The 25,995-nt window shown below is 49.1% G+C and overlaps 11 protein-coding genes across 11 annotated transcripts; 6 read left to right on the top strand and 5 right to left on the bottom strand.

The window, feature by feature from the left end:
- Positions 1-53: 53 nt before the first annotated feature.
- Positions 54-899, bottom strand: LACBIDRAFT_229555 (uncharacterized protein; the record flags this gene model as incomplete). Its single annotated transcript, XM_001875273.1, has 4 exons — positions 54-160; positions 215-522; positions 576-776; positions 832-899. Coding segments are annotated over 4 exons (684 nt in total), but the record flags the coding sequence as incomplete, so codon positions are not given.
- A 1,221-nt stretch (positions 900-2,120) lies between these two features.
- LACBIDRAFT_244827 (uncharacterized protein) lies at positions 2,121-2,553 on the top strand (the record flags this gene model as incomplete). The annotated part of the gene is made up of 4 exons (XM_001874712.1): positions 2,121-2,236; positions 2,292-2,305; positions 2,364-2,427; positions 2,475-2,553. 4 exons carry the CDS (start codon positions 2,121-2,123, stop codon positions 2,551-2,553), a joined length of 273 nt encoding a protein of 90 aa, XP_001874747.1.
- Positions 2,554-3,725: 1,172 nt separating this feature from the next.
- Positions 3,726-5,645, bottom strand: LACBIDRAFT_292173 (uncharacterized protein). The gene is made up of 13 exons (XM_001875274.1): positions 5,486-5,645; positions 5,390-5,436; positions 5,289-5,330; positions 5,167-5,236; positions 5,065-5,118; positions 4,930-5,009; positions 4,728-4,875; positions 4,420-4,667; positions 4,265-4,365; positions 4,194-4,203; positions 4,056-4,131; positions 3,917-4,005; positions 3,726-3,862 (listed from the first exon to the last, which is right to left on the bottom strand). The coding sequence occupies exons 1-13, from the start codon at positions 5,625-5,627 to the stop codon at positions 3,824-3,826; spliced, it is 1,146 nt and encodes a 381-aa protein (XP_001875309.1). The 5' UTR covers positions 5,628-5,645; the 3' UTR covers positions 3,726-3,823.
- Positions 5,646-5,717: 72 nt separating this feature from the next.
- On the top strand, positions 5,718-6,318 carry LACBIDRAFT_305764 (uncharacterized protein; the record flags this gene model as incomplete). The annotated part of the gene is made up of 3 exons (XM_001874713.1): positions 5,718-5,747; positions 5,801-6,164; positions 6,221-6,318. The coding sequence occupies 3 exons, from the start codon at positions 5,718-5,720 to the stop codon at positions 6,316-6,318; spliced, it is 492 nt and encodes a 163-aa protein (XP_001874748.1).
- Positions 6,319-6,397: 79 nt separating this feature from the next.
- Positions 6,398-10,218, top strand: LACBIDRAFT_305765 (uncharacterized protein; the record flags this gene model as incomplete). The annotated part of the gene is made up of 5 exons (XM_001874714.1): positions 6,398-8,315; positions 8,434-8,791; positions 8,848-9,382; positions 9,431-9,724; positions 9,775-10,218. The coding sequence occupies 5 exons, from the start codon at positions 6,398-6,400 to the stop codon at positions 10,216-10,218; spliced, it is 3,549 nt and encodes a 1,182-aa protein (XP_001874749.1).
- Positions 10,219-12,031: 1,813 nt separating this feature from the next.
- On the top strand, positions 12,032-12,474 carry LACBIDRAFT_305767 (uncharacterized protein; the record flags this gene model as incomplete). The annotated part of the gene is made up of 3 exons (XM_001874715.1): positions 12,032-12,197; positions 12,256-12,383; positions 12,439-12,474. 3 exons carry the CDS (start codon positions 12,032-12,034, stop codon positions 12,472-12,474), a joined length of 330 nt encoding a protein of 109 aa, XP_001874750.1.
- Positions 12,475-12,642: 168 nt separating this feature from the next.
- Positions 12,643-13,636, bottom strand: LACBIDRAFT_305768 (uncharacterized protein; the record flags this gene model as incomplete). Its single annotated transcript, XM_001875275.1, has 6 exons — positions 12,643-12,720; positions 12,772-12,822; positions 12,879-13,035; positions 13,108-13,185; positions 13,238-13,374; positions 13,433-13,636. 6 exons carry the CDS (start codon positions 13,634-13,636, stop codon positions 12,643-12,645), a joined length of 705 nt encoding a protein of 234 aa, XP_001875310.1.
- Positions 13,637-13,770: 134 nt separating this feature from the next.
- Positions 13,771-14,678, top strand: LACBIDRAFT_305769 (uncharacterized protein; the record flags this gene model as incomplete). Its single annotated transcript, XM_001874716.1, has 3 exons — positions 13,771-13,874; positions 13,942-14,368; positions 14,418-14,678. The coding sequence occupies 3 exons, from the start codon at positions 13,771-13,773 to the stop codon at positions 14,676-14,678; spliced, it is 792 nt and encodes a 263-aa protein (XP_001874751.1).
- A 227-nt stretch (positions 14,679-14,905) lies between these two features.
- LACBIDRAFT_305770 (uncharacterized protein) lies at positions 14,906-17,254 on the bottom strand (the record flags this gene model as incomplete). Its single annotated transcript, XM_001875276.1, has 10 exons — positions 14,906-15,008; positions 15,058-15,239; positions 15,293-15,454; positions 15,507-15,689; positions 15,740-16,057; positions 16,105-16,167; positions 16,215-16,781; positions 16,834-16,877; positions 16,926-17,051; positions 17,110-17,254. 10 exons carry the CDS (start codon positions 17,252-17,254, stop codon positions 14,906-14,908), a joined length of 1,893 nt encoding a protein of 630 aa, XP_001875311.1.
- A 117-nt stretch (positions 17,255-17,371) lies between these two features.
- Positions 17,372-22,327, top strand: LACBIDRAFT_322030 (uncharacterized protein; the record flags this gene model as incomplete). The annotated part of the gene is made up of 8 exons (XM_001874717.1): positions 17,372-17,935; positions 17,991-18,323; positions 18,378-20,043; positions 20,099-20,292; positions 20,760-20,986; positions 21,017-21,056; positions 21,188-21,275; positions 21,540-22,327. The coding sequence occupies 8 exons, from the start codon at positions 17,372-17,374 to the stop codon at positions 22,325-22,327; spliced, it is 3,900 nt and encodes a 1,299-aa protein (XP_001874752.1).
- A 259-nt stretch (positions 22,328-22,586) lies between these two features.
- LACBIDRAFT_188045 (uncharacterized protein) lies at positions 22,587-24,339 on the bottom strand (the record flags this gene model as incomplete). Its single annotated transcript, XM_001875277.1, has 8 exons — positions 22,587-22,693; positions 22,721-22,770; positions 22,826-22,926; positions 22,976-23,175; positions 23,231-23,407; positions 23,468-23,666; positions 23,719-23,983; positions 24,032-24,339. 8 exons carry the CDS (start codon positions 24,337-24,339, stop codon positions 22,587-22,589), a joined length of 1,407 nt encoding a protein of 468 aa, XP_001875312.1.
- Between the last annotated feature and the right edge of the window lie 1,656 nt (positions 24,340-25,995).

Below are 25,995 nucleotides of genomic sequence, written 5' to 3' on the forward strand. Positions count from 1 at the left end.
AATATTCATATTTCACTTCTGTAGTATTTAAATATCGTTTGAACGGACGCCCCTCATGCGGGGATTCCACGGTAGGTGGCGATCTGGGACCTCAGACGAGTAACCTGGCCAGCGGTGAACTGGTTCATGCAGGAATCGTCGGTGTAGTCCATGAAATTGTCTGTATTAGATATCAGACGATATTTAGAGTCCGTGTTCACGGAAAAATACTCACGGATAGGGTCAACACCTCCACCAGCGCAAGTGTCACGGCCAGTGGGGCATCCGAAAGCAGCGGAGGCCTCTGGAGGGGTGTCATTGACGCTATCGCCTGCGCCAGTGCATCCGCCTTGGAAAGTATGGTATAGACCGACCCAGTGACCCGCTTCATGGGTAAGAGTTTGACCGAGGTTGTAAGGGGCCGAAGATCCTCCCGGGACAGATGAAAAGAGCATGACTACACCATCATCCTTGGGTGCACCAGAGTAGCTGGAGGGAAATGTGGAGTAGCCGAGGAGACCTGCTCCAGAACCAGAGACGAAACTGGACCTGCTTTAGCACGACACAACCGATAAGGCGTCTAGCATGTAACATACCCAACAGTATAGACGTTCAGATCCTTGGCGGCGCCGGTCCTAAGTTGGTTCTTCATAGTCGTTTGTTGTGTCGTTGATGGTCCAGCGTTGTTGAACCAATCTGCGTTCACGGTGCGAGTCGTGCCCGCGAGGGTCCAAGTGATACCAGCAGTGGCATATGCCGTATTCATGACGCTGATCTGTGCACTGAGCTGAGAATCACTGCAAATTGTTTGAGCAAGATTGGACGTGAGTAGATTCTATGGAGTAAACTTACGGCACATTTCCTCCAGCAGCCGTTGAATCCTTGCTAATAACATGGAAGTAGACCTTGAGGAGAAAATTTCAGCCGATGTATTGAGGGTAATGATATAGTTACTAACGTTGATCTTAGTAGGTGTGAGAGCAGCAAAGTCGCTGACTGTAACTTTGTGTTGGATGAAGTGAGCTTCAGCCGCGACGAGTTGGGCGTCGCTGATGTATGTACCGCAAGCCCTATAACACACCGTAAATCGATCGAGTAGGTATTAATGCAAAAGAAATCACCTTTTTGGGGTTGTGGAGTTAAAAGGAGAACCGAGCACTAGGGAGGCCCCGAGCAGGAAAGCAGCTACAGAGGATGCGAACATTAGGCAGGTTTCTCAGCAAGAAGAGCGTAAGAGGTTTGAAAGTTAAGCAACAGAAGCCCAAAGTCCTTTTATACACCGAGGTGCCCTGATATACGTGGTCGTTAAGAGATAGCAGATAGTAAAGTGACCATGTGGTTCAGAACAACGTTTCTTCAAGAACAGACTGGAGTAACATTGTCGCAACAAGGTACGTAGCGTAGCTGACCTTGACCCGCGTGTGCAAGACATGTAGACAAGATCTCGAGATGAAGAGAAGCAATTGGTGGCACCAAACTCCAGAGCTTCACGTGTAAACCTTGTAGATTTGTTTAGTTATTTCTTGAATTTGTCAATCTCTTGGGGTTTTTCAGTTCCAGGTAAATGCTTGATATCAAGCAAAGCCGAGCTATCAGCTCAAAAAGCGGCATGGTGAACAGAACTTTGTGCAGCTTTACGGATGGTGGCAACTGGACCTCTCTCTTAGAAACCAACTAGAAACATGTGAAGGCTTTCCCATAATTTTGATAGAAACCTGAAGACCCTAAGTAGGATGTCCGAAGAAGACCGAAATAGGTTTGGAGGAGGCGGGCGAATAAAATGTGAGCTTTTCAGAGTTCATGTGCATCTTGAAGGTCATCCAATCGCCAAACACATGGGGCCCATCAGGTGAATGGCCGAAGATGGAAACCAAGTTAGTAACCGCGAGGAAGTTGCAAGCAAAATACTCACTTATTTGCTATATGAGCTATCTGAATGGCGCAAGTACTGAAAAAAAAAATACAAGATTTCTCAAGATGAGCGTCGGATGAGCGCGTAAGTCGTACGAAGTAACGGCCCAGTGCAAGCCACGTGGCTCTGAACTTTTCACGTGTTTATATCCTCTTTCCAGCAGCCAGCTCTGAGCTCAAAGAGTAGCAAAAGAGTCGCCTAATCTCTCCCTTGACTATCCCTAGTCAAAATGTCGTCTCATGAACTCATTGACGCTCAATTTGATCGTGCAGTTGAGATTGTTCAAAGTCTACCCAAGACTGGGCCAATACAAACCGATTACGATGAGAAACTTACAATGTATAGGTGAGGAGTCGTTTCTCCGTGTTTTTTTTGACGGCCCTTCTTATTCTGTGTGCAGTCTATATAAGCAAGGTGCATTTCTATGCAAGATCAAGTTAGAAAGTGGTTAACGCTCAGAGTCTCTATCCAGCAACTGTCGGAAATGTTAGAGCGCCTCGTCCAGGGATCTTTGACATGTTAGGCAGAGCAAAATGGTTCGGCTTCTTTTCAATTCCTTTGTCTTGATTGAGCCTATTTTCAGGGATGCATGGGCCAAACACAAAGATTTGGATCCTTTTGAGGCAAAATGGCTCTATGTCGATGCTCTCCTCAAGGTTTGACTGTCACGTTGTTACCATCTATCTCATGACATGTTAATCGAAGTCAGGTACTCCGAAAGTATTCTGGAAAGACTATAGCGATGGACCTTGTGCAAGAACTCGAGGCGTATGGTGGTGATCCTGCTAATATTGTCACGAGTCGTATGTCGATGGAGATGACCATCATTTCGTTTGCTAACTTTCCTCAGGAACGTTCACCAAATCGCCCGCATCCGACGCTTCTGGGTCAACTGTTTCTGACGTCGCACCGGCTCATTACACCCGGGAAAACGCTTTAGCATCAAGCCAAAACGAAATTACTCATGCCTCAGAAGCTGATTCCATTTCAGAGGAAGAGTCAGACGACGAGCCCGGCGATTTGCCACCGGCAAATAGTAGGGAACTAGCTTTTGAAAACCGCCCCCAATCTTCGTTGTCTTCTCATCGCTACCGCACGCCAATGGCCGGATCTCTCGTAATGTCACCCCCGCCAACGCATGGCATACCACCTGCGCAACCGCATCCTGGGTATTCAACACCCTCCACTTTCGCTGATCCAACGTCTGTGCCCTCCTCATTATACCCGACAACTGGCTCTTATGCTGGGCACTACTCCCAGTCGTCCAGAGCGGAGTTGGTATCTCCCCCGCATGTATACCAGTCCCACCCTGCTTACAATCAAACATCCCAATATGGTCCCGGCCGACCTGCATCGCGACCAACACTGGAGCGTGCACTCGAGAGTGTTCAAGTTCAGCTAGCTGCCCTAACGGAACGACTGGAGTCTGTCGAAACACGCTCTGTTTTGCCATCAAGGGTCTCTCTTAGTCCACGGGGCATTGGCTCCCCAGCATGGGCCACTGGGAGAGGCTCACCACATGACAACAATCCGCAATGGGACATTGACGACCTCGGAATGTGGTCAATTGTTATCAATCCCGTCACCCGTGCAATCTCTGTTTTGCGAGACTTGACGGTGTTTTTTGCAAGAAATGAGAACCGTTCACCAACGATGATCATTGTTCGTCGATTATTCTTGGATGTTTCGTTTTTGGTGTGTGTTATTGCTGTTATTGGCGCGTTGTGGAGGAAGAGCGGTGTGCGAAGAAGAGAGGTCAAGGCCGCCCTTGTGATTCTATGGCGAGCGATTGTTGGGGCTAAACCCGAGAGAGTGATGCTTAATCGAGGGGTATAGCTTTGCATATTTCAATGTCATTTACGACCATCTACTCATGGATTTTATGGCCGGATCATATTCTCATACATGCTACAACGCTTCACTTTCATCGTCCTATGACATATCCACGACGCAACGAATACATTCGCCCGACTTCCACAAGGTCAACGAGCTGAACTGAGGCTAGCGCTCAAGAAGGTAACTCACATGCATGTCATGGAAGCCTTCGTTAATGCCTGCAAGACTCCTTTGATGTGTGACATATTCGTCGATCTTCAATGTACCACTGAGATAATCTGAAATGAGATTAGGCACGACACCAGCTGATGATAACAGCCATACGCACCGTCTACCAGCCCAGGAATTTCAGTCCTGCCTTTGACGCCCCCAAAGGCGGTTCCACGCCATGTGCGACCAGTCACCTGAAATGGTAGGCATGAATGTAAACAGGACGATCAAAAAAAAGAGTTTTGAAACTGCTCACAAGCTGGAAACTGCACAAAAAATGTAACGTCAACAAGGCTGGTTTTTTTCAACAGAAAATGTAAGTCTCACGGTCGGGTCGATATTTCTTGTCCAGCAGCAGCCACGCCGATTACTGTAGATACGCCCCAGCCCTTGTGACACGCCTCAAGAGCGGCTCTCATGACTTGAACCTAGCAGAAGGATAACATAAGGTAATAATGGTGGACCTCGAAATAACGGCCTACATTTCCGGTGCAGTCAAATGTAAAATCGAGACCTCCATCAGTGATGTTTACGAGATGATCTTGAATTTTGGTGCCCTCTGGTAGTTCGGTTGGATTGACAAACTCGGTGGCACCGAACTTCTCGGCCCATGATTTCTTAGCAGGGTTGGTGTCGACCGCGATGATGCGGCTAGTTCCAACCACGGCAGACGTAGATATAACGCCCAGACCAATCGCGCCGCAGCCGAATACTGCAACAGTGGAACCCTCTGAGATGTATGTGGTCAACAATGACCATCACACGAAAAAAAAAAGACAAGAGATCATACTGATTCCTTGTTGCTTCGTAACGGCGCCCCATGCAGTGGTAATGCCACATCCAAGTAAGCAAACCTTTTCGAGAGGAGCCACAGTGTTCACGGCGACGACTGAGACGTCCGCGACGACTGTGTACTGGGAAAAGGTGGATGTACCCATCTGAGCGCCGGTTAGCTGACCATGCATGATAATCGATCAGCCCGTCAAACGAACGAAGTGATGAATAGGTTGGCCGTTGACCGTGAAGCGACTAGTGCTGTCGGGCATTAGACCTTTCCCTTGTGTGGCTCGAACTACATACTCCATCATGTCAGGTGGATAGCACATACGAAGCAACGCATTATGTACCTTTTCCACAAAGGTTTGTCTTGCCGCTCTTGCAAAACTTGCATTCACGACACTCTAGCAAAAGTTAGGCATAACTAACAAAACGCCGAGTGTTGAACTTACCCGCTGTGTACAGGGGAATGACATGGTCACCGACAGAAACGTTTGTAACACCTTCTCCCACAGATTCCACCTCATCACTGCGATTCAATGCAATCCCAATGCCATAGAAAAGAGATGCTCACTACTCCTCCTCCTTCGTGGCCGAGGATGACGGGAAAGATGCCCTAAATCCCTTGTGCATGAGCTGCCTGGTGATAAGAGATGAATAGGTTGATCAAAGCACCTCGGGATCCTTGCCACTGCGCGTATATTCATCAGTATGGCAGATGCCTAGCGAAATGTTAGATATATGCTAGTGGACGGAATTCGAAGCTCTTGCCGGTGTATAGAATCTGGATTCTGACTTCGTGAGCTCGAGGTGGCGAGACTTGAACCTCTTCAATCTTTAGAGGCTCTCCTGCTCCCCAACAAACAGCAGCTTTGCACTTGATGGGTTTTCCGATCGTTGGGCTGTCTGGCATACTTATTGATCGATGGCGCTGGAAAAAGACTTGATTAAGCGCTCAAGATAAGGATTTGATTTGATCGAGTTTGAACTTGACCTCAGGCCCATGTCATTCACAAATCTGTATTACAAGAGGGTACAATCTCTTCCTATTCTTTGAATACGGCCGTGAAGCTTACATGGACACAGACAGCTGGCACTGCTAAAGCTTGTTATGTCTGCTCAAGACCAACAACGATAGTACTTGCGACTATCAATACGACTGACTTCGTTTATACTTGTCCTGGACATCTCTCCGACCAGGGGTTTGCGAGCCTAGTTCGCGACAGTCTGTCACCAAGTACCACTTTGACACCCGAGGAGATCAAGAAAGTGAAGGAAGAATGGGAAGAAAAGCAGAAGAAGAAAGCGGAAAAGGAGAAGCAGAAAGAAAAGGAGGAGAAAGACAAGACCGATGACGATACGACAAAGCCGGTTGCGCCGTCTCGTCTTGGTCCAGCACCGTCAACGCCAACACATGAGCGATACGTTCTTCACCGAGACTTTTTTGCGAGTGGGTTGCTTCTTCTCCACTAAATTTATGCAATGACTGATGGGGTTGCTGTGTAGTGCGGCAGTCTGAGCATCGCAAACGCAGGCAAGTGAGTCAGGCCAAGGAACTTGCACCTCGGCTTCCTGGTGCACCACAGGATGATATTAAATATTAAATATTATTTGAGCGGAGATTGAAAGTGATAATTTTGTTAGTCGTCCTCGTATGCACTTGCTGCCGGTAACTGTAACGAAATGAACAAAAATCCATTTCTCCCTAGTTTTACAGCGCAACAACCTCCTCTTCCTCCTGGTCCTCCTCCTCCTCCTCAGCCAACACATCCTGAGTATGCTGCTTGGTGGGCAAACGCAGCTGCAGCTCAGCAATCACATGTACAACCTCCAACTGTAGCCCAATATAATCCTCAATGGACTGCTCCTCAAGTTCCGCGTCCTCCGCCTGAACAAAGTGCTTTATACGCAAATTATGGTTATGGATCTCAAAATAACCATTGGCAACGCCAGCAGCAGCAACAGCAGCAGTATCACCCTGCACCACAACTCGTACAACCACCTCAACCACCACCTCAGCCTGCTTATAATCCTTACCAGCCAACTGCTGGCTATCCCCAGCAATACGTTCCTCAACCTGGTCCACCTCAACCTATCGTTCAACAGTCGTATCCTCATCCACCTACACAACCCCAGCAATTTTTTGCTCCTCACCTACAACCTCAGCAACAACCTCAGCAACAGCAACCTCGCCACATTCATCATACTCCTCCTCAACACCTTCCTCCAGCTAAACGACAACGATTCGATGGTCCCACCAACAACCGACACAATCCAGGTCAACATCATCCACCACCGACACAACCACCACAACCTCAATTCCAGCCTCCTCCCGCACCACCTCAAAACTTGGGAGTTTTTACCGGTCCTGTCCATGGTCCCAGTCGTGGTGGAGTACCTGGCCATACTCCTATGGGAGGCAACCGGGGAGGTGCCGTTGGCGGCCGTGGAGGTATTTCTGGCGGTGGAGCTCGTGGTGGAAGGGCAGGTTCAATGTCCGGCAACAGAGGTGGCCTAGGTGGTCGTGGTCGAGGCGGTAGCTTCGTTGGAGGGGGTGGTGGAGGCGGACGGGGAGGTGGACAACCAAATGGACCCTTGAGAGGACACGGGTCAAGGGGAAATTTCGGGGCAAACAGAGATTATGGGGGTAGACGAGGTGGTGGATCATTCAATAATGGGAGTGGAGGAGGATCATTCCGTGCTCGCAACCAAGGTGGCAATCGAGGCGGTCGACACGATGGAGGGAGTAGTGGCTCCGCGTTCAACTCCAGAGATGGAACTGCGTTATCGAACGTCACCAATGGTAAAAAGGAAGAGAATCGAAGGACGCTTACAGACTTCAAGATGGTTGGCCTCTCAATCCCTGACTTGGATTGGACTTGGGGCGTGCTACCACCTTCACCCCAGGTGAAGATAGAAATGAAAGAGACGGTCAAAGTTGGTTTGGAAGAGTCAAACGTCGTTGTAAAAGATGAGGAGATGGAGGACGATAGTATCTTGCAGGGGGCCGACTCGTCAAAATCCGCAGCGGAACCTCAGGTTGATTCAAAAGCTGAGGCACCATTAGATCCTATGCATGATGTAATGGTGCAGGACACGCCTACTCAAGGGTCCCAAGCTATAACAACGGCTTTGCCGCGAGTTTCATCGGACGTGAATTCCAATACGCCTCCACCATCACGAATCAGGATATATTTTCATACTCCAGTCACTGCTGATGATGCTCGCCCAATTCCTAATAGCTCTTCTTTTTCGTATACGGATGCCCCTTCAGACACCAGGAAAGGAAAGCGAAAGAAGATTGAGGACGACGACGCGGATGGAGATCTGGATGACAGTCGAGCTCCTCCGCCACCTCCACAAATGGCTGGCCTCAACGATGACCGGTCGAGTGTGGCTGCTAGTGTAGCACCAAGTGTGGCTGAAACTGCGAGTGAAGCCGATTGGTTAATGGCTGCCATTGTCGAAGGTGAAGAGGAAGATGAGGCAGCCGGTGAGTTACATCCTCCAGACGACGAGGAAGAGGACAGTGATCATATGCATGCCCCTGCCATAAACAAATTGTCACGGAATGATGATATTAAAGGTGAAATGATTGATGGTGAGCTTTTTCTTACTTCACCTCTCGCACGTTTTGGTGTGAAATACCCTCTGAACCTTCTCTGGGGGTGAGGAGGCTGCCTTGTGCACACACTGCTGACATGTTTTGGTTCCTCAAGGCATTATTCATAATGATGATGTAAATTTGGCGGAGGCGGTGGCTCTTGAGCCTCGTCCAGCGGTATCTGAGGAAACGGACAGATCCCTTCCGAGAGATGAAGTCTCAGCTGTTTCTGTTGCCCCTGTTGTCTCCTCTTCTGGTGTTGTGCTTGAGCATGTGTCGGTGGATGGGCCCATCAATGGTGTCGATGCCCCTTTGGCGACGGACAGCGAGTTGGAGCGAACTGAAGGCTTTGCCTTGCCGTCTCCGGACGGTCATGTTCTTACTGCGCCCTCTGCTTCAGAGGAGCCACCTGTTTCTATTGCCGCCGATGCCATTTCTTCCTCTCAGAATGACTCTCTGCTCTCTGAATCTGTGTCCGTATTTGACATATCCTGTTCATTGAATGTTGTCCTTACTCATTTTTTAACAGCGAGGAACAACCTACTAACCATCTTGTATCTGTTCCTACGCAGATTTTGGACAATTCATCAATAACTCCTGCAAAATCACTCTCAGCACTCTCAGCGGATGCGACCCTGCTGAGTATCGAAACGCAAAATGTCGAAACTCAAGAGACAAGCCTTGTAGACAATGGCCCATCCATCGTCGTAAACGGCCATGACGACGATTCTTCTGCATCCAAAATCCACTCTGTTGAAATGGATTCTATTCACGCAGACCATCTCCCAGAACCACCCGCATCTCCAACTTCCAACACACTTTTGTCAACATCGTCAACATCAACCTTTGAAGACTCCTTGCCTTTTCCTGTCGTTAAAGCTGAAGTCAATTCAGCGAAAATTCCATCAGCAAATCGCCTGTCGCTATCATACGCTGGTGGCAACCGGCGACTTGTCATTGATGCTGAGGTTGTCAAGTCGCTCAAGGTCTTCCGTCAAGAGGGCCGTATCGAAGTTGTCATTGAGATAGGCAAAGAGGGAGATGATGGATTGAAAGGAATAGTCGTATGTTAAATTTTATTAAGTATGCTTCATTGCTGATGAACTCTCTAGTTGGAAGGCCTTTCCGATGTTACAAAGTCCTACTTGCCTCTTCCTACTTTGTTGGACAGTTCTGTCGATGGTGACCCCGATATCACCCTGCCTCCATTCTCAAAAGCAACTTTACCTTCGACCTTGACACTACTTGTCCACCTTGACACAACACGGCCATTGTCGGAGCCCAAATGGGCCAAAACAGGTGATATACAAGATTGGTTGAAGAGCATGTTCGGTCGAATGTTTTGGGTCTCTGGAGATGCAGCAGAAGGCTGGGAAAAGAAAATTCAAGTTGTTGATCCTGACCCGGTAAAAGGACATCTCAAATGCTGTCTTACCCCATCTAACACTTCCCCTAGGCACCTACAATCTGGACTGTGCTGGATGGCTGGGCGACCAATTCACCTGTGGGCGCCCTTAATGAGCGTCAACGTTTCTTGAAGACCCATTTGACGGAAACGGACAATGTCTTGGAAATTCTTCTTCGACTTGTCCGTGGCGAGCGAGCTACCCCCTTTTCGCAAACTGCCCCAACGATATCTGGGCCCAGCATATGTGGCCCTCTTCTATCAGCGCTGTCCCCGGGCTCTGCCCATGGCGCTCAACAAACCCATGTATCCCTTGCAGTTCTTGCCATGTTCCGCATGACGGTGGAGTATGCAAAAAAGGCTTTGGGAGCCAAAGGCAAGGGCGAAGTTGAGGAACGAGTTGGAGAAATCATAAGATGTCTTCCATCGCATCTAATCTACAAAAGCTTGGATGGCATATTCAAGGAGTGGAGGGTAGAGAAGAAAGGGCGGTAATACTCTGAAAAAAACCGCTCGTTTGTTCCATTGTAGTAATTAGCCAGAAGAGTACTTTATGTTGAACATTTCTTTGCTACGAGAATCCTTCAGAAGCACCCTAATCATGTTGGTGGCGGCCGGTTATATACTTACGATTACTTTTATTCCAAGTTAAATGGTTCGGGAAGGCTTGCCAGAGGGTCGTTGTGCGGCTTCCCTCCAGAGTCTAGCAGCTGTCCCAGGTCTGCGCAGATTGATCAGGAGGTGGACCATCGCACTGAGAAGCATCACGCTTCCCGCTTGATGAGCGGCCGCGAGAGGCACAGGAACAAGGTAAAGAAGTGTCCATATGCCCAATAGCACTTGCAGGTTAGCCATGGCAAATGCGGCGGTTGTTGCCATTCGGACAAGTGGGGGCAGAGCAGCGCGTACTGCTGGTCTGAATGTTTGAGCGAACAACGCGGCCGTGCCAAGGTATGTAGTCACCGCCTGGAAACAATATTATGAGATGGACAAGGGTTGAATCGAGAACAACACTTGCTAGAACACGATGATCAAATTGCACCGTTGTTGGATTTTCAAAGAGATTCCGCCACCATTTGTCAGACTTGTCAAGATTCTTGGAATAGGCAGGGTCAAAGAGTTCGTCGCAAGGTGGTACCAGACGACCGCCCATGAGGGGGAATTCATTGTATAGGAGTCCAGCATCCAGCCCAGCAACGAAGGCACCTTGCCAATTCAAAGATGTAGCGAAACCCAGGCAGTCAAAGACAAACACACACCTGATAGAGCAGTCAGGAATACAAGAGCTGTGATAGCCCAAGCCTGTTTTTTAAATGTTTTCACCAAAGGATTCGTCAAAACAGATGAAATGCTTCGACCCTCGAGTCCACTCCAAGGCGCTCCGTGGGCAAATTTCCAGTCCTTTATGACAGCCAAACCAGTACCGAACATCCCCACGTATAAAAGAAACGCAGTACCAAGATGGGCAGCGAGACGGTATTGTGATACTCTCGGTACGGCCGCTGGGGTGTCCATCAGCGAATCTTCAAGCCCAGACTTGACCATGTACCATCCCAGTAGTCCCTGAAATCCAATGAGAATGGAAAGGGCAGAAAGTCTGGCTACCATTGGCGCGCCGATCTTTTTCTTCACGGCGAAATAGGCCAAGGGGCCGACGAATAGAACGCCGATTAGACGGCCAAGTATACGGTGACCCCATTCCATGTAAAAGATGGATTTGAAGTCCTCGAGTGAGATGGAGTGATTCAATCTAGAAAAATTACTCAGAAATGATATGCATTGAAAGGCGACACTCACAGTTTGAATTCGGGAGTCTCCCTGTACTTGTTGAACTCTACCATCCACTCGGCATGCGACAGGGGAGGTAAAATACCAGTGATAGGACGCCACTCTGTGATGCTTAAACCTGATTCAGTGAGACGGGTGACGCCTCCAACAACGATGATTGCAAAAACCAGGGTTGAGGAGAACATAAGCCATCTTCCTACTGAAGAAGAGGGAAGAACCGGCAAGGGTTTGACTGGAGCTGGTGCAGTTGGTTTTGACGAGGTAAAGCGAGACTGTAGACGTCGAAGGCGAAGTAGTGTAGGAAATGGGGAATTACTTGGCAGAGTTGTAGAAGGCCATGCTCGCCATGAAAGTACGGAGTACGGGTGACATAGAGGTTTGATAAATCCCCGGGATGCAGGGCGACGGCACTGCTGAGTGAAGAGGAAGCGTGCTGAAGACCTGCAAGGTGCTGCGAACCTCAGCGCACCCAGCAGCATGGTGAGGGGAAAGTTGGGTTATTTATTTACCATCACCTCTTATGCTCTCCCGTCGAATACTCTCCGCTCTTCAAGCTACACGCCCCTTCAGCACCACGGCACAATGGCGGAACACCTCGTCACACTTATCCGACGGAGAGCAGACAATCCACGACAAGCTCATTGCACGGTTTGCTCCGTCTCATCTAAAGGTACTGGATGTGTCTGGTTCGTTTTGAACGTCTGTCATTGCCGGTCCATACGCTCAGCAATATTTCTGTTTTAGGAGGTTGTGGTAGCTTTTATGCAATTACAATTGCTAGCGAGTCATTCAACGGGTTGTCCACAATCAAGCAGCATAAACTGGTGACAGAGACTCTGAAGCAAGAGATTGAGGGAATCCACGGGCTCCAGGTGCCTCCCGCTGTCTATTTCCCATCTCCTCATGACTTATAAATCTTACGTGCAGATTAAAACGATACCTCAATTGAGTCCTGAAAATTGAAAGATCGTCGATGTACTCTTCGACTTAATCCCCGACACAGGATATCTGCGAACAGTACCTCTAGATATTATGCTGGTCTGTCGGTGAAAGCAACAGAAATCGAGACTGGTAAACATGGGTGCTCAAATGGAATTCCTGGTTAGCACTGCCTGGCAGGTTAAGAGCCAATTATGCCAACTTTTTGGAAAGTCGCAGAAGAGTAATTGCCTCCCGGTTGTATACACTGCGATTAGGGTCGTCTTGAACCTGACAATTGAAAGAGTAAGAGATTGTCCTTGACGCAAGAAAAATCTTGACCTCTTCCCATGTGAATGCTTTTTTCAGCAATGCAAAAAAACGTTTGTCGGCCTAGCAAACAGGATATGAGCTTTGCGAGGGAATTTTTTGAGATGTTGCAAGAAAACCTTTCTCCGCTTTTTGTAGCAAAACAAAATTTCTGTTGTCGCATCGGCAAGATCGGCTAAAGTTTGCACAAGAAGGGGAAATGTGGGTTCGAAATAGACGCAATCAGCGGCAAGGATAAGGTCAGGACGGGGTATTTCTGGCGGTATCGGAGACCCCCTACAGAAAACATGAAGCGCTATCAGAGGCGCCATCTGGCAAGATTTCAAATAGCTCAGAAGACAAACAGACCAATTGAGTTCCGCCACCTTGACATTGTTACACAAGTTGTTGATAAAAACATTGCGACCCATGATTGGCAGGAGAGGACTGAATTGCAAAGGCTTAAGATAGGCACGGCGAAGAGAAACGGGGAACAAACGATTGGTCTGTTATCCACACCTTTCCGCCTAGGATTCCTGCCAGGAGTCCGACGAGTCCGGTCCCACTGCCTAGTTCAATTGTGTTTCGGCCAGAGACGAAATCGGAGCCTTTCTGAACGAGGTACGTTGCCAGGATCTGCCGACGAATAGAATGAACACTACATCTCGAAAAGGGGTGGTGTTCCGAAAACCACCTGCCCAGCAGGCCAGGCCACACCCCCACATCCTGGGGAAGCGTCCAGCACTAGATCAATCGACAAGGGGTGGGGAAGGGTCTGCCACGGATGGGAGAAAGAAAGATGGAAGATGCCATTACTTATGGAATGGGACTGGTGGGGTAGAACAACAAGCAGGTCCGACGACGATGAGGAGGTTGTCGAAGGCGAAGACGATGCCATCTGATAATTAATTAATTAGTTGTCCGCTAGTTAATTAATTAATCGATTAGTTACTACGTCAGTATGTAAGTTATGTTTTCCGCTTGACAGGCTTGAACTTGAACCATGTCTAGTTTCCACAAGGTCCTTTTCCAATGGTAACGAAGTCAACTATTATTCTCGTCTCCTCATCGCTCATCAGTATTTTAGGCCGCATACTGATCCCAGCAGTGGCATCGTCACTGGAACCTTCGACAACGTCAGCAGAATTCTTGAGCGCTTCTACGCATTCTATTTTCACTTACTGACTTTCACCAGTGGTCAAGGTCCGTGCCTCTCACCAAGACCTCCACAGGTCTTGAGGCCACTGTCGACATACCTTGGGGTCAGACAATCAAGTACAAGTTTATTGTCGATGGACAGTGGTCTGTACTGGAAGACCAACCGACCGAGGTTGACCCAGGAGGATATGTCAATAATGTCTACACCGCACCTCCCAAGCCAATTACTCAAGGACAACACGTTGAGGGCATTTCTACCAACGGCAAGGGTGAGCCTGCGGAGACCGAGAGAGCTGATTCCCTCTCTCAAGCAGCAGCTGTGACAGGACCAGGGTTTCCTCGATTACTTGCAGATATAGCTAGTACCGTCATCGCCAGAGACGGTACTTCTTCAGTCCCTGGATATGTGGCATCTGGGCTTGGCGGGGTGGTAAACAGTTCTGTAGGTATCGATCCCATCAACGCAGGGCAGGTAAATAGCTAAGATTTTCTTTGTGCTCTCTTATTGAATGCTGTGATAGATCGCCATTCCAACCTCGAAGGTGGACCCAGAGTTCGATGCTTCAGCTTCAGCCTCTACCGTGGATCAGGATGTGACTGCCAGTCCCATTTCGCCCCCGAAATCAAGTACAGACTACATACCGTCACCAGCTGCGTCTCTTGTGCCAATCGCGACTGTTCAAGCAGACGCCTTGGAGAACAACATCATTACGTCATCTTCCTCCTCAGACTTCATCTGCAAATCACATAGTGACTACAGAGGTCTCCGTAGCGCCTGGTAGCTTCGGAGGCTCGGAGTCACGTACCCCCCTATCATAGACCCCCATAACAACGGCAATACTATGTGTCACTCCAGAGAGCGCTGTAGTGACGGAGTCTCGTAGATTTAGAGTAAGCATAGCCAACAGAGCACCTTGTAGTCTCCTTTGAATATGATAGCCGTTGGTCTAGCAGTGCGCTCAAAGCAGGGAATAAATGAATTGAATGAATTGATCAACTAATTAATTATTTACGAGATGGTGGACTGATTGGCAGCGAAAATCGCCAGGAGCGTCGCTTCATCGTCGTCACCACCGTCGTCGGAAGTAGGTGTTCCCTCGCCGGAAGCAGCTCTATTACAAAGATTAGAAGGGTATCCAGAATGGGTAAACATAAGCTGACCTGGCATTGTAGAGAAGACTCTCTTGCAGTTCAGATGTGAGGTCACGCTGCTGCGTGGCCGACCACTCCTTCCAGCGTGTAAGGTTTCTGAGAAACTTTTGATAGTGACGTAGGTATGCGTCTCGTTGAAAGGGTATGGTCACCCGCTCGCCTGTACGCCACTCATCGATTGCACACAGGACCTAGGAGTGAAGGTAAGTTGGTAGTAATATAGGGAGAGATGGGAACCACATACGGCGGTCAGTATCAACGCAATGGTAACCAGCGGTAACGAGGTTTGTCCAGCAAAGAAAGAGGCACGGCGAAAGGTACCCGAGCCAAACCAGTTGAGGTTGAGCATGTTTTGTATGATGGCATTCTTATACATCGAGTCCGGCAAGTTCGTCTCACTGGGTTTCTGATAGACTGGTTAGTTTATTGAGTTAGATACAAAATGCTGAATAGCTCACTGTGTACCAGAATGAGTTTTTGATGCTAGCTACGAGCGCGCGATTTCGCTCACGCACTGCTTCTAGATTTTCGGGAGTAGGATTGTTGATGCGCTTGGGGTTGACGAACCCATACTCCTCGATGACCTCAATTCGCGCGTGATCTCGGAGTTGGCCTCGAAACTGGGAGATACGTCCACAAATCTGGGAAGCATCAGATAAGCTAAGTCTACAAAAGAATAAAAGACACGTGCATGTTGAAGCTCATCCATCCCCGGCTCTCTTTCTTCTTCTAATTCAAGCTTCTCCCATGCTTCGAGCCATGCATGCATGGCAATCTCAGTGGCCTCATCCAGCTGATCTTCTGCCAGTATGTCGGACTTCGGGTCATTCGGCCAAGGGTTCTCTAGTGTCAGTTTTTGCTTACAAAGTTCATATGCGACCGATAGAATAGATTGAGTTTCCTCGTCGAAGGTCTTGATGCTACGAGACTTTTTCTTTTTTCGATGAACCTGGTGGTCGCTATCGCCGTCCTCACTTGTGTCTGATTGGGCTCTTCTTGCCGCACGGTCCTGGCGCTGACGTCAGTTTCAGACATCTCCGATAAGGTAACGTGTACCTTCTTTCGTTGTGCCCGCTTTCTCTTCTTCACGGACTTTGGTTCCACAGAACACATCGTTATCTACTTCAGGTGTCATCAGCTAGCTCTCAAAATGGTACAGGACAAACCTGTAACCCTCTTCTTGAAGCGTCGTCAGTGCCCTTCTCCAGGTGATCTTCCTCATTTTCGGACTCGTGCTGATGGCCATCAACAGGTTGCTGTACCCATGCATCCTCCCTATATTCTGGGTCATCGTCCTCGAATGGGATTAGCGCTGGAGTGAGAGGGCGAGCGGTGAGTGTAGATGGTAAAAGATCAATGGCAACCGACTGATGCTGCTGGGGTTGCAACGGAGCGTAATTGAGTGGTGCGAGGGGAGCTCTTGGGGTTGGAGTGGAAGGTACAGCATTGAAATTGAATTCTTGCGATGGAGGTGCGGCTGTCGGAGTTGTCGTTGGAGTCATACCATGTGGGTGCATCGAAACAGGCACGGGTGTAGACAGTGCAGTCATTGGTTGTGCAGGAGTCCAGGGAGAAGCCGGCATAGCAGGGCGATGAACCAAGGTGGTCACTGCTCCCGGCCATGTCAGATCATCACCGGTGAGCTGCTCCATAAAGGACTGCTCTGTTGGTCCGGTGAAAGGATAGTTAAAGGATGGCTCTTTTGGTCCAGAGAAAGGATAGTGCGAGTTGGGCTATGCAACGATATGAGATAGATGTGCTGTCAGTGATGAAAGGCTTACTAACGTTGGACTGTGCTACGGCATGAGAGGGTGGCCGTGTCACCACATCTGTTACAACATTAATACTACAGGATTGAAGGAAGGAGGCAAACTTACTTTGAGGCGTCTCCCACTGAGGGGTAGAGGTCGGTTTATCCATGGGTTGTGACCGAAGTTGAGCATTCTTCATTCTTGTCTCTTTTGCTTTTGCTGCCTTGATTGCATTTGCATGGAGGGTAAGCCCTAATCAAGTCAACCGTCAATGGGAAAGTGGTAGCAGGGCGATAGAACAGAATCATACTCAACGAATCCAATGCATGGTTCTCTTTTGTGGGCCGGCGCCCACGACCTTCACTGTGAACCTGATTGTTAACAAATTCAGAGGGATTGTCCCGACGCTCTGGTAGACTGAGCTGAGAAGGACGCGGGGCTCGCCTCCCTGCCATTGCAATGGGAGAAAAAGAGAGTAGCGGAATATGAAACTTCTGCACGAAAAATTTTCATCTCAAATCGCATCACGCGCACGGACGATCGTCATCTATTCAACTTCACTTCAACGATAAATGGCTAAGTGCCAGACCTGTCTCCGAACCTTTTCATCATACGCCGATGTCAACCGACACCGACAGCAGTCGCCGAAGTGTCTTCAAGCATACAAAAAAGTCTTCGGCGCGACATTGAAAGCCCACCAACTCAAACGGGCAAATGGAACCACGAGCCAAACCAGTGGGGCTGCTGTACAAGAAGAATTACTCTCAGAAGTCCACGCAAATCCAGAAGATTTTGACGTACAGATGGAAAGTGACCCTGATGCTGAAGAAACTGAAGCTGCCGATCCAATAGATATCGATGCTGTTGCACCTGCAGCCCGAATGGTTGAAGTTGAAGATGAGGATGCTCCAGGTCGCAAACGGAAGTATTGGAAACAGCCTTACCCGACACACAGGCAAGCTGGGGCCAAGGTTGGAAAGGGCCGTACAAAGTTTGAGCGCATCCATGATGAGCAGGTATTGACAGACGCAAAGATCTGGGGGCCATTCCAGGATGAGGAGGAATGGGAGCTTGCAAAGTGGCTTATTAAAAATGTCGGGCATGGCCAGGCTGATAGCCTTCTAAAACTTCCTATCGTGAGTTTTGTGTAATACTTCGTCAATTCACAAATGAATCTCACATATAATAAAGATATCAGGGCGGGCACAACCGTCCTTCACCAATAAAGATCAGTTATTGAACCGGATTGACAGCTTGCCGAAGGGACCTACATGGAAGTGTATGGACATTAAGGTTGATGGAAACGAGCCTGATCTTGCTAAAGACCCGACCGGAAAGGTGATGAGAAGCGAAGCTCTAGAACTTTGGTTCCGAGACCCAGTGGAAATTGTCGAAGAGCTTATAGGCAACCCCCAATTTCGCGAAGTCATGAAATACGCTCCGGAGCGCGTGTACGCAGATATGGAGGGAAAAACACAAGTCATCAATGAAATGTGGACCGGGAGTTGGTGGTGGGAGATACAGGTGAGCATGCGCCGTGAAGAGGCGAAAAGTTCAGCAAGCTAACAAACATATTAGAGTCGTCTTCCAAATGGAATTACAATCGTACCACTGATTGTATCCTCGGACAAGACCCACCTCTCCAATTTTCGTGGCGATGCTTCTGCATGGCCAATCTATCTCACCATCGGAAACATCGGGAAGGAGACTAGGCGGCAGGGATCATCGCATGCCACTGTTCTCCTTGGTTACTTGCCCATCCCCAAGTTCGACTGCTTCACAAAAGAGGTGCGCTCACTCGCGAAATACCGCCTGTTCCATACATGCATGGATGTCGTAATGGAGCCGCTCATCGCTGTTGGCAATCACGGAAAGGAGATGGTGTGTAGTGATGGGTGCATACGCATGGTGCGGCCCATCTTTGCAGCGTATGTAGCAGATTACCCCGAACAGTGTTTGGTGGCCTGCTGCAAGGAAAACCGTTGTCCAATGTGCCCTGTTGATCCTAAGGCGAGAGGGGACCATGTTTGTGAGCCAAAAAGAGATGTGAAGGAGACGCTGTTTTACCTTTCAAGAAAGGATGCAGGAAACAAGGACACCGTTTTCGAAGCCCATGGTATGCGAGATGTCCCCCTGCCATTTTGGAGAAACCTACCCCACGCCGACATCTTTTCATCGTTCACTCCTGATTTGCTGCATCAGGTGCATAAAGGCGTCTTTAAAGATCACCTTGTCAAGTGGTGCACGGAAATCATAGGGAAGGAGGAAGTTGACGCACGGTTTCGTTCAGTACCACACCACCCAGGGCTTCGGCACTTTGAGAATGGAATCTCGCATGTTTCGCAGTGGACAGGGACTGAGCACAAGGAGATGGAAAAGGTGTTTCTAGGCTTGGTGGCGAGTAACCCCGATCCACGCCTTGTTGTTGCAGTTCGGGCGCTGATGGACTTTGTTTACCTGGCATCCCTTCAATCCCACACCTCTCACACTCTCCTCGCCCTTCGTCAGGCACTTGATACCTTCCATCTCAACAAACAAGTTTTCATCGAGCTCGGTGGACGCGATTCCACTCACTTCAACATCCCCAAACTTCACTCCCTTGATCATTACGAGGAACTCATACGTCTCTTCGGCAGTGCGGATGGCTTCAATACCGAATCACCAGAGCGTCTCCACATCGACTTTGCCAAAAATGCGTACCGTGCTAGCAATCGGAAGAACTACATCGAGCAAATGGCAGAGTGGCTTTCACGCCAGGAGGCTGTGGAATACTTTGCCGCATTTATTGAATGGACGAAGGAGGTATCCCAACCCAAGAAGCCGGATGACACAGTGGAACTAACAGCTGATGACCTCGTCATCTCTACCAGACACGCTATCGCCAAACAGCCTCCCCCCGCCTCTCGCCACGTCCTTGCAAGTGACATCATTTCTGCTGATGGCCATGGGGCCTCTCGGTTCTTGCCTGCGCTCACGACATTTCTTTCTCAGCAAGGTTCAACACTTCAACCTCGCGACTTCGACGTTTTCGGACTGTGGAAACAACTCGTCTACAAGCTTCCTCACATCCCTGAAGTTGGTGAACGGCACTCCAAGAATCCTGTCCGTGCTTCTGCGGCCCGGGCTGTACTACCTCCTACGTCTGGAGATACACGACGCATGGCAGCCCAGCCTGCCTTCCTCGACTTTGCCTTCATCAAGACTGCTGAAGTGAACTCATTCACCGATGGAACTTCTCTTCATGGTGGGTTAACTCCTATCTCTCGAGTCAAGGTGCTATACTTACGCTTTCCCTGTAGGTCTCCGGGTTGCTCAAGTGCGGGCCATCTTTCAACTTCCTCGACACTACGGTATCAAATCGGAGCACCCACTAGCGTACATTGAGTGGTTCACCCCTTTGCGGAAACCCGATGACATTACGGGATACTATCACGTCTCAAGATCAAGTCGTCGAAAGGGTGGCATCGACGGACCTTATGCTGAGATCATCACAGTTGACAGAATAGCTCGGAATGTCATGCTAATGCCTAAGACTCGAGGGAACGACAAACAGTATTTCCTTAACTCACACATTGACGGACATATGTTTTGTATGATTAAACTAGGCTACCAAGATTGTTTACCTGTATAGTAATTGACAACGTGGGGAGTTAATGGATTCCAGCTGCTAGCCTCAACATCCTCTGATACTTGCGACGTAGCCGCGCCTGTACCTTTTCAAGAGTAGCCAACTCCTGAGAAAGTTGAAATGCGATCTGACGGGCACGAGAGGCTGATAATCGATGTCCGTGTTTGCGCGGCGTGTGAGGCGTACACATGCGAGACGTCATCGGTGATGAGATATGCGGCTGGACATCAGGTGTAAAAGATTCTGGTACCTGTAATCAAACGGTAAGAGAGCGCGAATGGATGGAGACAAAGACTGACGTGTGCGAAATCCAGCTCTTTCTCAGCCGCTAGCTTTTGGGCGTACCAATGGGCAAAAGCAGGGCACGCCTCTTGCGTGCTCACTTCCGGAGTTTGGGCAAAGAATCGACGATCCTATTCAACATTAGCAGAGGGGATATGAAAGAAATGGAGGAGCATACCTGGCTTTCCTGCCAAAGCGCCCTATCGAGCGTTGATTGCACCCACTCAGGCTCCACTTGTTCCGAGTCGGCCATGCAGTCGGATATTGAACCACTGTTGTGAGGATCAATTGGGATTGGTGTATATAGTGGGGTTGGGGGTGGTGAGACCGACGATCGAGCAGAAAGGGTCCGTTGCCCGCCTTGCAGAGTGTCCAGGGCTGAATACAATGTTTCTTGTGATACACCTAGATTGCAATGTGTGAGAGGGGATCGAGGACACAACTGGCAAATGAAGCTCATCAGAAGGATGGATTATAGAACAACGTTGATAGCTTACCTCGCGCTCATGAGAGATGGAACTCTCAACTTCCTCGTCCGAACACTGTGACTCATGTCCTGAAATTGAGTGCGTGGGGGAACTCGCTGGGAGGGGAGAGAAAGGGATTTGATAAGGTCCACCAGGTGAGCTTGGGGGTGTAACACGGCGAGACCTTCCAGACATGAGTTCGAGATGGTTTGAGAGCCTAGAGGGACTTGGTTATGTTGAAAATTTAGTAGGATTCCACGTACCAGACAGAGATATGACATTGTCATCCTAGTCGTAGCTTGCAACGGGCTACTGAGTAATGAAGATGCCGCGGAGTGGGTGGCCAACTACAGTGTGTTACAGAGAGAGCGTGGTACTACGGCGTGTTACAGAGAGAGCGTGGTACTACAGGATGCTCTGTGTCGCCCACGGCACTCTCCGCGTCCCGTGAGAAGTCAGGTATCTCCTGGGCCAAAACGCTTTTGCAGATGTTAGCAGAGGTCGAGAACCCATCCCTCTCGTCGGCAGACGCCCCTGCCTCCAGTCAAAAAGGACTGGGGGACACCTCACACGCTTCCGCTTTGGCGCCTGAGCTTCATGCGCCGGAAACAAGCACATCTTCCGAACCTGCAGCGGAGGCCGAGAAATCGTTGGTGGTTGCAGAAGTACCAAGTATCTCACACGTTGACCAGGAAGTTCCGGAGACCCAGGAGGGTGTTCCAACACCGCAAGAGAACGTTACGGATGTCACTGCGGTCCTTTCAGCCCAAGGAAAACTTTTGGTGGACGAGAAAGAGGCTTCCCCAGAGGATACTGTTCGTTCTCCTGGACTTGGAGAGTCTGGGGATCGATCCGAGACTCCGGCGATATCTGTCTCACCCTCACCCGCACTAGATTCTGAACAGGCTATTCCTCATGGGCGAGCCACCCCGACATCGACATCTACATCTATCCCCAGCGCGCCGTCGACGCCCGTCAAACGTTCTTTAAACCCCTTCCCAACCTCGTCGCCGTCTAGTTCAGTGAACAGCTCGCCTTCTTCATCAAGATTCGGCACACCCAACTCTGCGCGAAAGAAAAGGACCTCAATATTCGGCAAGTTGAAACATATATTCCATCACGACAAGGACAAGGAAAAAGGGAAACAATGAACGGCCCTTTACTTGATGCCCATGACGACCACATGCTTCGCCATCTTTTCTAGATGTTGCCTTTTTTTTTTCTGCTTTCCTGACGACATTAGACACAACCAACCGGAATCATCCATTTTTTGCTCCCTGTGCGTTTATGATGTTGTTCTGTACATATATGATGTTACTCCTACTCCATTGCACCAGCTATTCCCTAATCCTTTCAAGAGATGACCTCAAGAACAATACCTCCACATATCACTTAATAATACATCTTGATTCATAAATGTTGAATGTCAAACTCACCAGCAGCAATAGTTTCGCCAGCCCTCCGGATAAGAATCCGTCCCATGTCTTTGTTAACGGAAAAAGGCTCTAATGGGATCCCTCTGCCTGCGATATTAGAAACCGGACTTGGGCGGAGTCCGATTTGCACTTCAGCTGAAGTTCCTTTCGTCAACACGCTTGAGACAATCGGCGTGAACATGTTGGTCAAACACAGATAGAAAGTTCATTTACCGTGGATTGCTTTTGATTACGTTTCCCGATGAGCGGTCAATGGTTGATATTAATTTCAAAGTGGTGGCAGGAACGTCACGTGAATGATGATGAAGTTCAACCTAAACGGAGGAGGTGCAGTCGGCGATTTACCACAAAACAAGTACGTACTGAGGTTCCAGCAGTAATTGGCACTTGAATATCAAAAACAATGATCCGAGCGGTGAATACGGTGGCCAGGGGGATCAAATCCGTCAGAGGGCACAAGACACTGCCAATGCCCAAGTTGATGGCCTCGATTCCACTCAAGTTGAGAGTTGCATTTGAACCCGCCGCTGCCCACGGGACAAACTTGTCCTCAACCTCAATTGCTGATGGGTGGGAGTTTAACGCGTTGACTTGGAAAGGCACTGAAGCACTTCCTACATTTAACTATGGCACTCTCATCCCCAGGAAGAACCCTCAAGCGTTCCCCAGTCTGAACAATACCGGCGATGAGTCTTCCAGAGACGGCGACAGCACCAGATCCTTGGCCTTTAAAAACATTCGAAATAGGAATTCGCAGGGGTGCAGTGACATCGCGGGCGGGAGGGTCCAATTGATCTTTTTGAGATGGAGTGCGATATTAAAAACGGGTAACTTTGGGATTTTGAATCGACTTACCAAGAAAATCAACCAGTGTAGGGCCCGAGTACCATTCTCGAAGGGAAGATGAATCAGCACCTTCGCGCTGCAACAAATTGATTCCTTGCATTGCGCCGACGGGAACAAATTTCGTCTTGCTGGGATGGAAGCCAGATTGTGCCAAGAACGGACGGAGAACTGCGCAGATTTCTTCGTATCGACTCTCACTCCATTCGACCTTCAAGACAATATTCAAAAAAATCGTTGTAAATCTCATGTCAATGTCTGACCTGGTCAAGTTTATTGATGGCTACGATCACCTGAGCAACACCTAAGCTCCGTGTGAGGAGAAGATGTTCTCTAGTTTGTCCACCTTTCTCAAAGCCAGCCTCGAATTCCCCTGTTGTGGCATCAACAACGAGCAATGCACAGTCAGCTTGAGATGCCCCAGAAATCATATTCGGGATGAAATCCTTGTGGCCTGGGGCGTCGAGGACGGTAATTTGTCTATGCGTCGTCTTTAAGGACCGGAGTGCAATATCCATAGTGATGCCCCTAAAAGCTGGTAAGACAAAGAGAAGGAAAAAGCGATCAACAGTTAACCTTTCTCGTTCCTCGGTTGTACCGTCAAGACCCCATGCCCAGCTGAAACTACTTTTCCCAGCAGAGCTGCTGCCTCTCTCATTTGCCCTTCTAATCTTTTCGTCCAACTCGCCGAGTTCATACATCAATCGGCCTAAGAGAGTGGATTTACCAGCGTCGACATGACCTAAAAATGCATGAAAGAGACCGTTAATATGGAGACAACTCAGTGGCGCACCGATCACGACTACGCTGACGCCTTTTCGCCCGTCCTGAGCATCATTTATACGTTTCACTTCTTCGAGAAGTTTTTCCCTTGCGAAAGTCATCTTGGGCAGTTCCTCCACCACAGCTGAACTTTCTTTCTCCTCGAGATTTAGACCCGAAACATCGAGCTGCTGTTGATCTAAACTCCTTCTCCTCGTAGGAGTCGATCTAACCGGAACAGATGAGGCTTTCTTGGTATTTTTAACAGGCGTTCCAGCTGGTGTTGGTACTCTTGAGTTGTTGGTGGATCCTGTGGGTGTCTTCTGTGCGAGCTTTTGGGCTTTCTCCCGATCTCTAGTGGCTGTCAAGGTGCATTACAATACAGAAAAAAAGAAATAATAAAAAAAGTAATTGAAAGTAGAAGAATTTCCAAAATGAGGACGATTTATGGTGGTGAAGATGGTTTTCTGGTGCCTGTAGTCATTCGAGGGGAAGAAACAGACGATAATGTTTGTTTCCCTAAAGTTGTTCCCCGCCGTGCCTGGAGTACGACATCATCTGGGCTGGGACCATCAAAAGAGAAAGCCGACGGTGAAAGCTCTGCAATCGGTGGCCTGATGTGATTTCGTTTATGAGTTCGCGGGCGACCATTACGGGTATCATCCACAACAAGGACAGGAGAGGATGTTGTACCCATATCCCTCTTCTCCCTGTGCTTCCAATCCTTTTCATGTTTGTCTTGAGCAGGTATATGGATGTCATGAATAAGCAACGAAGCAAAGGCGGAAGGCGACGCACGAGTGCGAGTCGGTTTCGCTTGAAAAATCGGTGAAACTGGTAGGGCGATTTCTTCTTCGACTGGGACTGGTCGCACGTGCCTCTCGCCCGCCCGCTTTACCTTGAGTGCTAGTTTGGATGGTTTCGTCCCTGCCGGCGGTAAAATCGTGCCATTCTCATTCTGTTGTAAAGGCACAATATCCAATTTTGGGATCATCGAAGGACGTGAGGGATCAGTGAGACTATAAAGCGACTGATACGAGGTTGTGATAGCGGTGGTCACTGACGACCCGTTGGCTATGGGAGTCAAATATTCTGTCGTAGTCTTGGGCAGTTTGGGCCCACGGCTGGCATCTGCCTTCTGCTGAGCAAGCAGAGCAAGCTTGGAAGGTGGACGACCTGACGCCAATTTTGGTAGCGGGACTGTGTCCTCCAAAACTTTTGCGGGGCTTGGATCCAGCGTTCGGAAAAGCTTGAGCGTCGGTGTAACGGATCTGTATTGGGTGTCCGTTGAAAGTGACGGTGGTGACGATGGACGTGTAGGCTTCGGAGTGACTTCTTTATCCACGGCTTCGAGATCAAGGGCGGTCTGTATTGCTCTTCGAACCAAAGATGTCGTTGATGGTTGTGTCGCGACATTTGAAGGAGTTGGAGGCAAATTTTTTGAAACAACAGAGGCAGCGACCGAGCTTGGCGGACGCTCTGAGTGAGCTGACGGGCGAAGCGCTGGGAACGTCTTGATCGACCCAGCCCTGGCAGTACCAGACGACCTAGAACTTTCGCTTCTAATGCTGACACTACTTGCTCTTGAGCTGGCAAGCATCGACAACTTAGAGCCTATCTGTTTGGGTGTCCGACTGGGAGGAGGAATTGGAAGAGGAGCTTGGTTACTCGACTTTGAGCTGTAGTCCGGTATGTCGGGAAGACCTTCAACGGATGGCGTAGGCTCGCTTTGTTGATGAGCAGAGGTAGGTCGAGTGCTTCCCGTAAATATGGACGTA

This window comes from Laccaria bicolor, genomic scaffold (assembly GCF_000143565.1).
Source record: "Laccaria bicolor S238N-H82 LACBIscaffold_2 genomic scaffold, whole genome shotgun sequence".
NCBI lineage: Eukaryota > Fungi > Basidiomycota > Agaricomycetes > Agaricales > Hydnangiaceae > Laccaria > Laccaria bicolor.